The sequence below is a fragment of the Megalobrama amblycephala genome, linkage group LG11, assembly GCF_018812025.1.
Source record: "Megalobrama amblycephala isolate DHTTF-2021 linkage group LG11, ASM1881202v1, whole genome shotgun sequence".
NCBI lineage: Eukaryota > Metazoa > Chordata > Actinopteri > Cypriniformes > Xenocyprididae > Megalobrama > Megalobrama amblycephala.
The window spans coordinates 25,685,526-25,698,561 of record NC_063054.1 but is presented as its reverse complement, the minus strand read 5'-3'; the positions used below and the strand labels follow the sequence as shown (position 1 = coordinate 25,698,561).

General features: G+C 39.0%; 1 protein-coding gene across 1 annotated transcript in view; it reads left to right on the top strand.

The window, feature by feature from the left end:
* The window catches only part of LOC125278133 (dynein axonemal heavy chain 9-like), a 102,865-nt gene that overhangs the window by 59,799 nt on the left and 30,030 nt on the right, over window positions 1-13,036 (top strand). Inside the window, 7 exon segments of the mRNA XM_048206974.1 lie at window positions 3,490-3,750; window positions 4,103-4,528; window positions 5,354-5,473; window positions 10,074-10,262; window positions 11,164-11,399; window positions 11,499-11,621; window positions 12,604-12,808. Coding sequence (XP_048062931.1) covers window positions 3,490-3,750; window positions 4,103-4,528; window positions 5,354-5,473; window positions 10,074-10,262; window positions 11,164-11,399; window positions 11,499-11,621; window positions 12,604-12,808 — 1,560 coding nt within the window.

The window sequence follows — 13,036 nt, the reverse complement described above, 5'->3', positions numbered from 1 at the left end:
ATGGCAAGATAAAGATCTAATGACTTTGATGAGCACATTCCGTGTTTGGCTGTTTTCGTTGAACCAGTCGTTTGCTCTTCTGTTCTTAAAACAAATTTGGTGTGCTTTTTTTTTTTTTACATAATAATGCCTGTAGGTGAAATGGTTAAGAAAAATTACATTCCAGGAGCAAAAGCAGGAAGAGCTTTAAAAGCATTAGCTGTGTGGCTTCATTGGCATGAGTGCTTGCAGCACAGCTGTGATATTCATTTCCATGTCATAAAATCATGTGCCATTAGCTAATTTATTTTTTCAGTGGTCACTGGTCAACACACATATTATTCATTAATAGGTCCTCTTCATTGTAAAGTAGGCACTGCCTGATGTCTTTTATACCGGTCTTTTAAATGCAAGCTGTGTAGGACAGGCTTGAAGTGTTTCTCTTGCCAGCAAAAGTTTTATTGTTGCTGTCGCTCTCCTGACAGCATTAATGGAGTCTTTCTGGTAGGAGAGCAGGTCACGTCACTCAATATCTCTAAAACACAGCAACACTTCAGCCAGGTGACTTTGTCTATTGATGTATTAATATTGTGTTAAGAAAATGTCGTTGATTTCAGTCATGTGGCTTTATGGCCTACTGTATAATTTCTGTAGTTTTAGAATGTCACTATTACTGTTAAAGGATTAGTTCACTTTGAAATGAAAATTAGCCCTAGCTTTACTCATCCTCAAGCCATCCTTGGTGTATATGACTTTCTTCTTTCTGATGAACATAATCGCAGAAATATTTGCTTTATAATGGCAGTGATAGGGATCAATGAGTATAAGCTAAAGAAAGTGCTTCCACATGGCTCCGGGGGGTTAATAAAGGCCTTCTGAAGTGAAGCGATGTGTTTGTGTAAAAAAAAAAAAAAGTCCATATTTAAACAAGTTATAAAGTAAAATATGTAGCTTCCGCCAAACCACCTTCCATATTGAAGTTACGAAGAAAGTGTAAACTGGCTTTTTTTTTTTTTTTTTTTTACACAAATACATAACTTCGGTTCAGAAGGCCTTTACTAACCCCCCAGAGTCATGTGGCGCACATATTTATGATGGATGGATGTAAGCATGTGACGGTATCAAATTTTCATGTTGCGATTAATTGCTGAAGCTATTATCACGATATTGAAATAAGTCACATTCTGCCTAGAATATGAGTATGACGAAGACAGGCTACTTCTCATGCACACTGAGCTTGTTTACATCTGAGCGCGTGTTCTTTTGACGCAGTATACAGTGGTGTTGTGCATTTTATACGGTTGATGGGGAAAGTATTCGTAGGCTATATGCATTATAAAAATTTTAATAATTGGTAATAAATTATTATTTACGGTATTTTGAAATGCCCACGATAACAATACCGTGCATATTCATTATCGTGATATATCGCATTACCGAATAAGTCTAGATGGATGTGGATGGAAGCACTTTCTTCAGCTCATACTCATTGATCCCTCTCACTGCCATTATAAAGCTCAGATGTGTCAGGATATTTATTAATATTTCTGTGATTGTGTTCATCAGAAAGAAAAAAGTCATATACACATAGGATGGCTTGCGGGTGAGTAAAGCTTGGGTTAATTTTCATTTCAAAGTGAACTAATCCTTTAAGGACTTGATCCCATAACCCCTGTGTACAGTATGAATGTCCAGCACATTACATTACTGTAGATGAGAGCGGCTCCTCATGTGGACTAGAATGAGCTGGTCTGATTGTATACTGTCAGACTTATGTGACTGACTGTTCTTTTATGTAAACTTTGATGTAAGGCCTGTGAAGATGAGAACAGAGATAGAGAAACTTCCATCAATAGCTTTATGTGCACTTTCTGACTGTGTTTTCAGGGCAATTAGTTCTCCATCATTTTTCCTATTCAGTTTAATTACCCAAATGATAGCAACTTGATTTTGTGGGTATTGTACAGTTTTGCTACCCTTTGGACGTTCATCCCTGACTTCTTGTTTTCTTAAGGCTAATTAATTTATTTTGGAGGCTGAAGAAAGGAGCAGACGAGAGGAGTTTGGGATTGCTGTAGAACAGTTTCGGCATGCCTTTTTTCACTGTTTGTTTGCTTTCCGAGGGACATTGTTGATGATGACATATTGATGCTTGGGATCGAGTCTGACAACAGTTTTTCAGCTAATTGCATATTTCGCCAATTTTCTCTCCTGATCGGCTTTTCCCGCTCTGACTCTGTTTGCCGTGCAGAATAAGTGCCAATAGCATAATCCATTGTGACATATTAAAAAAAAAAAGACGTTCATTACTAGGGGTGTGACGAGACAGGTAGCTCACGAGACGACAACAATATTCAAGCACTGTAAAACGTTTTGCCGCAAATTGGCTTCTCTCCTGTATTTCATACAAGTCTCTTCAGACCTTACTGTACATGATTTATGAGCTTCTACAACTTTTGACCTCCAAACTGAACTCCTTTCCACAAATTGATCATAGAAATAAAGAGTATAAATAAAAATGGTAAAACTTTACAATAAGGTCTCATTTATTAACATTAATGTATTAACCAACATCAACAATGAGCAATATCTTTGCTACAGTATTTATTGATCTTTGTTAATGTTAGTTAAACATAAAAATAGTCATTCATGGTTAGTTCATGATAGTGCATTAAGTAATGTTAACAAATACAACTTTTGATTTTAACAATGTATTAGTAAATGTTGAAATTAACATTAACTAAAATGGTGTAGAAGTATTGTTCTTCCTTAGTTCATGTAAAGTTAACTAACGTTAACTAATGAAACCTTATTGTAAAGTGTTACCATAAAAATAAATAAGTTTTCTTTTAGTCTTAAGTGTAAACAATAAGTGCAACCATAATCAAAGCACTCTCTCAATATTCAAAGTGCAAATACAGATCAATTTTTTCTTTAAGCATGATACAGAGCTGAGAGATGCTTACAACTACACTGCACAGCCTAAAGCCGCGCACACACTTAATGATTGTAAGGCCGATTATGAATGTAAATTGATACTTATGACTGATCGCGCTCAAACACGTCCAGTCAGAGCCAGTTGCGTTCAGTCTGCGATTACAGTCGGTGTTCAAATTCCATGTGAAAGTATATAAATCTTTTCAGTCGCAGGAAACAATCGCTGTATGTTGAGCACAGTCTTAGAATGTTTCAGCTAGTCGTTAAATGTGTGCCCGGCTTAAGATAGCTTTCATATTGGAAGATATTTGCATGCATCAGGGAGCCACTTTCAAATGCGCAGGGTATTGACATCACTTTCGCGATCGCACGTACTCTGTGAATAGGGAGCGGCAGCGAACGTTATCTTGTCACAATTTGATCTCGTCACACACCTATTCATTACCAAACATTCTATATATATATATATATATATATATATATATATATATATATATATATATAAAATGTATCAAACAAATGTATTGCTGATTTATGCACCTCATCCAACACACTCTCACCATTGTCACTTAGGTGGACGACCTGAAGGCCAAGCTTGCAGCACAGGAAGTGGAGCTGAAACTGAAGAATGAGAATGCAGACAAACTGATCCAGGTTGTGGGAGTGGAGGCGGAGAAGGTGGCACGGGAGAAGACGGTGGCTGATGAAGAGGAGCGGAAAGTGGCATGCATCGCAGAGGAAGTGACGCGCAAACAGCGAGACTGTGAGGAGGACCTGGCTAAAGCCGAACCTGCACTCATAGCAGCTCAAGAGGCTCTGAACACTCTCAACAAGGTCCGAGATTTGACTGTAAATGTGCTAAAGATGAATTTGTGATAATTTAATTAAATTTTATATATGTGTGTGTCTGTGTGTGTGTGTGTGTGTATATATATATATATATATATATATATGTATGTTATTCAAATATATTATATAGTGCATGTGCATTATTTTCTAAGAATTCAATGGCCCATCGTCAATTGTTCCTTACATATATTCACTGTATAATATTTGATATATTTATATAATATATAATAAATATATTATACATATTTATCTAATATTTTTATTTTAAAAATAGTTTTTTAGAAGGTTTACTTAGTGTATATTTATCTTGTTTTGACCCTTTTCTTCTTGTTTCTAGAACAATCTGACCGAGCTCAAGTCTTTCGGTTCTCCTGTAGCCGCTGTAACCAACGTCACAGCCGCTGTCATGGTCCTTGCAGCTCCTGGCGGCCGCGTTCCCAAAGACCGCAGCTGGAAGGCCGCAAAAGTGATGATGGCTAAGGTTGACAACTTCCTTGATTCCTTGATCAATTTCAAAAAGGAAAACATTCATGAGAACTGTCTCAAAGCCATCCAGCCGTACCTGCAGGATCCAGACTTCAAGCCTGAACTGGTAGCAGCCAAATCTAATGCTGCGGCGGGCCTCTGCTCCTGGGTCATCAACATCGTGAAGTTTTATGAGGTCTACTGTGAGGTCGAGCCCAAGAGACAAGCCCTGAACAAAGCCAATGCAGAGCTCGCTGCTGCACAGGAGAAGCTCTCTGTCATCAAGGCAAAAATCAACGTAAGTAACGCGTTCTGTATGTTTCTCTTTGTTCTGATCGCTGTTCTAGAACGTCGAACACAAGTGAAAAGACACAAAATATAGTAAGCAGATATTTGATTGGAAGAGTCACATCCATAGCTGTAAAATAGCCAGTATAAACACACTATATGTAGGTAGATGACATCATCTTGTGTGAAATGCTATACTTTGTCTACGAACATTTTAAACATTTTAAACTAAAATCTATCAAACTTTTATTGTTATGCATACAGCTTAAATGGTCTCATATTCATTGAGAAATTTACTTTTTTTAAATTAATTTGTCACCACAGTACTGTTTAAAATTAATTATTGAAGGCAAACAGTGGAAAGTGTTGAAGAACATAAAAGAAGCATGATCTAAGATGGGCATTTATCCATTTCCGTGTACATTTTACATAAAATCTTGAAATGGATTTATTTATTTATTTTCTTGTATTGTCTCTTTATATTCTTTCCTTAATTAATTACTTCAACTTATTTATATTTTATTTTCTCTATTTCTGTACTATGTATTAACTTTAACAATATTCTAAATGTCTCTCTGACTCTAATAAAGTTTGACTACAGATTGATTTGACTGTTTAAATGTGATAAAACTACAACAAGGTATTCTCTCCTAAACTGCTTTATACAGTCCTTTGACTGCATATATCCACACATAAATGTACAATTTTTAACAAACACTTGTTATGACCCCTTGAAGACTGTTTAGGTTAGTTTTGAGGTTTAGGTTAGGTTTACAAGTAACGTGTGTTTTAAACATTCTTATAACATCCTCTGCCTGTCTTATTCTCTTGACAGCAACTTAATGAGAACTTGGCGAAGCTGACAGCAAAGTTTGAGAAAGCCACAGAAGACAAGCTGAGGTGCCAGCAGGAGGCCGAGACCACGGCGCGCACAATCGCTCTAGCCAACCGACTGGTGAGTCTGTCTACGCCCGCTCCGCAACGATCCAATTAAACCTCTAGCTGCTGCTTCCTCCCTTAATTTAAGAAAAAATAGATGAGCAAGCGGAACAGAAAAACATCTGAATAATAATTACAATGCTGCAAACCCCCAGAATAAACAATTTCTGCTGTCCGTTCAAGCGTACAGCTATACTATTCAGCAGGAAATCACTGCTGGTTTTTGCCTGAAGTGCACATTAAAATGATGTTTGATTTGGGAATGACTGTGACCTGTACAGCAGTGACCCCACAGTGTGTGAGGGGTTAAAGGTGACGTGTGTCATTTCCACACCATTACGACCAAATGGTGATCATACGACTTTTGTGTAAAAACGGCATCATTCTAGAAGAAACACGCAGGCTCCAGATGTACAGTGGGTACGGAAAGTATTCAGACCCCCTTAAATTTTTCACTCTTTGTTATATTGCAGCCATTTGCTAAAATCATTTAAGTTCTTTTTTTTCCTCATTAAGGTACACACAGCACCCCATATTGACAGAAAAACACAGAATTGTTGACATTTTTGCAGATTTATTAAAAAAGAAAAACTGAAATATCACATGGTCCTAAGTATTCAGACCCTTTGCTCAATATTTAGTAGAAGCACCCTTTTGATCTAATACAGCCATGAGTCTTTTTGGGAAAGATGCAACAAGATTTTCACACCTGGATTTGGGGATCCTCTGCCATTTCCTCCTTGCAAATCCTCTCCAGTTCTGTCAGGTTGGATGGTAAACGTTGGTGGACAGCCATTTTTAGGTCTCTTCAGAGATGCTCAATTGGGTTTAAGCCAGGGCTCTGGCTGGGCCATTCAAGAACAGTCACAGAGTTGTTGTGAATGCCACTCCTTCGTTATTTTAGCTGTGTGCTTAGGGTCATTGTCTTGTTGGAAGGTAAACCTTCGGCCCAGTCTGAGGTCCTGAGCACTCTGGAGAAGGTTTTCGTCCAGGATATCCCTGTACTTGGCCGCATTCATCTTTCCCTCGATTGCAACCAGTCATCCTGTCCCTGCAGCTGAAAAACACCCACTGTTGGGACTGTATTGGACAGGTGATGAGCAGTGCCTGGTTTTCTCCACACATACCACTTAGAATTAAGGCCAAAAAGTTCTATCTTGGTCTCATCAGACCAGAGAATCTTATTTCTCACCATCTTGTAGTCCTTCAGGTGTTTTTTAGCAAACTCCATGCAGGCTTTCATACGTCTTGCACTGAGGAGAGGCTTCCATCGGGCCACTCTGCCATAAAGCCCCGACTGGTGGAGGGCTGCAGTGATAGTTGACTTTCTACAACTTTCTCCCATCTCCCGACTGCATCTCTGGAGCTCAGCCAAAGTGATCTTTGGGTTCTTCTTTACCTCTCTCACCAAGGCTCTTCTCCCCCAATAGCTCAGTTTGGCCGGACGGCCAGCTCCAGGAAGGGTTCTGGTCGTCCAAAACGTCTTCCATTTAAGGATTATGGAGGCCACTGTGCTCTTAGGAACCAGCAGAAATATTTTTGTAACCTTGGCCAGATCTGTGCCATGCCACAATTCTGTCTCTGAGCTCTTCAGGCAGTTCCTTTGACCTCATGATGCAGCAGAAATATTTTTGTAACCTTGGCCAGATCTGTGCCATGCCACAATTCTGTCTCTGAGCTCTTCAGGCAGTTCCTTTGACCTCATGATTCTCATTTGCTCTGACATGCACTGTGAGCTGTAAGCTCTTATATAGACAGGTGTGTGGCTTTCCTAGTCAAGTCCAATCAGTATAATCAAACACAGCTGGACTCAAATGAAGGTGTAGAACCATCTCAAGGATGATCAGAAGAAATGGACAGCACCTGAGTTAAATATGAGTGTCACAGCAAAGGGTCTGAATACTTAGGACCATGTGATATTTCAGTTTTTCTTTTTTAATAAATCTGCAAAAATGTCAACAATTCTGTGTTTTTCTGTCAATATGGGGTGCTGTGTGTACATTAATGAGGAAAAAAATGAACTTAAATGATTTTAGCAAATGGCTGCAATATAACAAAGAGTGAAAAATTGAAGGGGGTCTGAATACTTTCTGTACCCACTGTATGCGCAAATTGTATGTGGAAATTCTGAATTTCCAGCTAGTAGAATTTGCTCAAGTCTTTAGTTTTTCAAGAGTGTGTTTAGCTGTTTAGAAGCAGATCTCCTAGAAGTGGTAAACGCTTCACTTCTTTCTGGGACTTTTCCAAACTCTCTGAAAACTGCAGTTGTTAAGCCCCTGCTGAAAAAGAGCAATCGGCATAACACCATATTGAGCAACTACAGACCAATCTCAAATCTTTCTTTCATAGGCAAGGTCATTGAAAAAGTTGTTTTCAATCATCCAAACAAATTCTTCAGTTTAAATGGATACTTCGACAACATTCAATCTGGTTTCCGACCATATCACAGCACAGCACAGAGACAGCGCTATTAAAGATAATGAATGATATTCACCTAAACACCAATACAGGTACAGGTACTACTTGACCTCAGTGCTGCGTTTGACACTGTCAATCACAGCATACTTCTTGACAGGCTGGAAAACTGGGCCAGGCTTTCTGGGATGGTCCTTAAATGGTTCAGGTCATAGAAGGGAGAGGTTATTATGTGAGTATGGGTGACCATAAGTCTGAGTGGACATCCATGGCATGCAGAGTCCCTCAAGATTCAATACTTGCACTGCTCCTGTTCAACCTATATATGCTGCCACTGAGCCATGTGTTTGGTTGGTGTGTTTGGTTGGGTGTTGCACGCGCTGATAGGTACAGATGTATAGCCGACCATTTAAACTGTGCAGTGCTAACTTTTTCTGTATTTTAGTTTGCTGATTAATGGCTAAAATGTAAAGTTAGCAATGCTAGAACTGATATGTAGCGTCTGCATGAGTGAGTGAGGTGCCCCGCTATCAATTGGATTTAATAAAGATAAAGATTTTAATCTTGTCGTTTAATGGTTAATGATCAGTTAGTAAGTGATTGTCAGTCAGGAAAATAATCTAAATGTTCTCATAAAAGTTCTCCACCAGATTTACTATGCTGCACAAGCAAGTTCCTGCTGACTCTAAAACTTTTGTACACAAGCTGAGAACTGATGTGAGATTTGATCGTAGCCACCGCTCATACCGATAAATGCCTAATTTTGCATGGAAATAAGCGTACGCTCAGTTTTCTTACGTACCATCTTTTGATAAATGAGGGCCAGTGCATTTGGAAACAAAAATTAAGTTCTCATAGTGAACGCATACCTTCACTCTAGGGGTCAAACAACTAAAAATCAAGTCAGGAATCTTGATGTGATTTTAGAGTCAGACCTGACTTTCAGTAGTCATGTAAAAGCAATACCTAAATCAGCATATTATCATCTCAAAAATATTGCAAGAATTAGATGCGTCAAGACTGCTGCCAGGATTCTGAGCAGAACCAGAAAATATGAACATGTCACACCAGTCCTCAGGTCCTTGCACTGGCTTCCAGTTGCATTTAGAATAGATTTTAAAGTACTGTTACTTGTTTATGAATCACTCAATGGCCTAGGACCTCAATACATTGCAGATATGCTCATAGAATATAAACCTATCCTTTATAAACAGATCACTCAGATCATCAGGATCAAGTCACTTAGAAATACCAAGGGTTCACACAAAGCAAGGAGAGTCTGCTTTTAGCTGTTACCCCAGCCGCAGCTGGAACCAGCTTCCTGAAGAGATCAGATGTGCTCCAACAGTAGTCACATTCAAATCCAGACTCAAACCATATCTGTTTAGCTATGCATTTACTGATTGAGCACTGTGCTATGTCAGAACTGATTGCACTTTATTTTATATGTATCATCTTTTTATTATTTTAATTCCTTTTCTTGTTTTTATTTCATTTTTAATGCATTTTATATCAATATTTTATGTATCATCTTTTTATTTGTGACTTTTAATGCATTTTAAATCTTGCTGTCTGTTTTGAAAGAGTTGGGAGAATTAAGAAGTAAGCATTTGTTATCCCTGGATGGAGCTCTGACAGAGTTAGTCCCAGGAAGATTTGTCTGTAAGGGTACTGTTTAAACGCACAGCTACCTGACAAATATAAATATTTTTTATAGTTATCCCTAGAAGATCTGTTTAGATCCGCTCTGACGGATAGATCCATTTAGATCCACTCTGATGGACAACAAAGTTGAGTACAGTTATCCCTCCAGCATGAGGAAGATCCATTTAGATCCGCCCCCAAACAAAGTTGAGTTAGCCCTTGTAGCTACAAATATTTTGACTGAAACTCCCTGATTCTTCAATCCAGATAGGGATATTCTCAATTTTTACTGTTATTTTTATTTCTTATGCATTCCATTTTTACTCTTATGTATTTATTTCCTCTTTATGTAAAGCACTTTGAATTACCACTGTGTATGAAATGTGCTATATAAATAAAATTACCTTGCCTTGCCTTGGTAAACACACAATTTACTCTTTAATAATAATAATAATTATATATATGTGTGTGTGTGTGTGTGTGTAAATTTTACTCTGAACTTTAAGCATTTTTGTGAGTATTTTTAATGATCTTATATTCTTCTCTCTGCATCTCAGGTTGGCGGTCTGGCATCTGAGAACGTGCGCTGGGCAGAGGCGGTGAAGAACTTCAAGCATCAGGAGGAGACTCTGTGTGGAGACGTGCTCCTGATCACTGCCTTTGTCTCTTATCTGGGATATTTCACCAAACGCTACCGCCTGGAACTGATGGACAATGCCTGGAGGCCCTACCTCAGCCAGCTCAAGGTCTGTTCCACATCTCAACCAGTCACTACTAAAGATTGAGGATTTTTCATTTTAACAATAGCATATGCATGTTTGTTTAAGGCCAGTGTGGCTTTAGTTTGAAATCTACAACCATAATTGTTAAAGTCATCATGAAAGAGAAGTTGCACTCGTCTTTTCTTCCCTATTGTGCTGTTTATCTGAGTGAAATGGCTTCTGGAACAAGAACAAATGTGGGGCGGGGCTTAATTTGTCTGTGGGGAATTTATTGGATGGTTGTGGTTTGCAATTGATGGATCTCATGTGAGTGACAGGTTGCCCTGTCCTCGTCATCAGAGAAGAGAAGAGGGAGGGGAAGTTGTTTTGATTCAAGAATACGAGGCACGTGGTTTTAAAACGATAATAGCCACTTTTCCACCATCAGGCCAAATGGTTCTTATTGCATAAACCGTTCCATTCCTAGATATTTCTTTTAATTTTATTATTAATTTGGGTTTACGTCACTCAAATTGAGCGCTTAGCCAGCTACAGAGAAATTGGTTTCCAGGCAACAGACAAGTGACCAATCCTGTGTGTTGACGTCACTTCACACATTCTACCAGCACGATTCAGCAGTTAGACAACCGTGCCGAGAATTCCGGGCCGAAAACGGTTTGTAATCTTGCGTTACCAGGCTCCAGTGGAAACACAACTGGAACCGTTCCTTACCATTCTAAGAACCGTTCGGCCCGACAGTGGAAAAGCGGCTAATGATGTGAACAGATAAATCATTTATAATAAACACTGCAATAATGGATAAAAAAAAAAAAAATGTCCATTTTGACTTCATGATGACTTTAATCGGTTATAATTCATAATGTAAAAAGGGTTCATAAAGACAGGCTCAGTATATGTCAGTGTCATTGCTTGTTGTTGGCCACAGGTGCCCATCCCGGTCACTCCAGGTTTGGACCCGCTGACCATGCTGACGGATGACGCTGACATTGCAACCTGGCAGAATGAAGGGTTGCCGGCAGACAGAATGTCCACTGAGAATGCCACCATCCTCACCAATTGCGAGCGATGGCCTCTCATGGTGGATCCACAGCTGCAGGGAATCAAATGGATCAAAAACAGATACGGAGATGACCTGCGTATCATCAGGATCGGGCAAAGAGGGTACTATACGCTCCTAAACATGCCTTACATCTCTGTTAGACCAAACATGGTATCTGCTTGGTTCATTATTAATTCTTATTACTTTACTTTCCAATATAGGTATCTGGACTCCATTGAGAGGGCATTATCTGTAGGTGAAGTCGTCCTCATTGAGAATTTAGAAGAGACAGTCGATCCGGTACTCGGTCCACTGCTCGGTCGTGAAACTATAAAGAAAGGATGGTGAGTATTTAAATGCCGTTATTAGTCATGTTTATCATTATATATAGTGTCAAAATGTGACTAGTCTCTACAAACATCTTTTATTAAAGGTGCAGTAAGTGATTTCTGAGAAACACTGTTGATATTTGAAATCAACCCAAACAAACATGCCCCTTCCTTCATTGCTCTGCCCCTCTGCGGGTCCTTAAGCTCCCCCTTACGAAAAAGACGTTTATTCAAGTGTGCTATTAGTATACTTCTTTTAATCTAAAAATAAGAGAGTATACTTTCAGTCTACTTTTTATATACTTCTCAGAAATATACTTTATGTACTTATGAGAAATATACTAAAAATTGCTAAAAATACTTGACTTATACTGACAGAAAAGTCTAAGTTTATTTGGCCTATACTTGGACTCAGTCTTTTGTCCGAGATATACTTAAAAGCATATTTATAAAAGTATAGTATAAAAGTACATTGTTTGAAAATATTGATTTATAATGAAAACACATATATTCCTAATTCTGAGTATCTGAATTTTTTGTATAGGCTAGTCCACTGGTAGTCTACATAGGAATTTACTTCAAATCTTCTTCACTCTTTCGTCGCCGTTGACTGAATTTTCAGGCTATATGGTAGGGGGCGCTATTATGCATATTCTGAAAGAGGACAGAATCTCCAATCAAAATGCAGAAGAAGAAGCTGAAACAAGCGATAGAAGAATGGAGAGGTTGCGGGTCTCCCTCGGTAGAAATTCGCATTTCGGGGTGGGGGGTGGGGGGGTCTTGTAGAGATTGTGGGTCTCCCTTGGTAGAAATCGCGTTCTGGGGGAGGAGAAATGGGAAGGCGGGGGCACCACGATTTGACAGCAAAAGGCACTTTCACTTTTTTGCTTGTAGTGTCACACCTTAAAACAACTATTGCATGAAGGTTTTTTTTTTTGGTTTGTGGAAATTAAAATGATAATTGTGTTGTTAAATTCTCATTTTTAATCCGAAACAGCTACATAAAGATTGGTGACAAGGAGTGCGAGTACAACCCCAGTTTCCGTCTGATCCTTCACACCAAGCTGGCAAACCCTCACTACCAGCCCGAGCTTCAGGCTCAGTGTACGCTGGTCAACTTCACTGTGACGCGGGATGGCCTGGAGGACCAGCTGCTGGCTTCTGTGGTCAGCATGGAGAGACCCGACCTGGAGGAACTCAAGGTGCTTTAGATGTGCTGTTGGGCTTCATTAAAGGGTTAGTTCACCCAAAAATTTAAATTATGTCATTAATTACTCACCCTCATGTCATTCCACACCCGTAAGATCTTCGTTCATCTTCGGAACACAAATAAGATATTTTTGATAAAATCTAATGGCTCAGTGAGGCCTGCATCGCCAGCAATAACATATGCATAGAAAGCTTAAGCTACTAAATACATAGTTCATGTG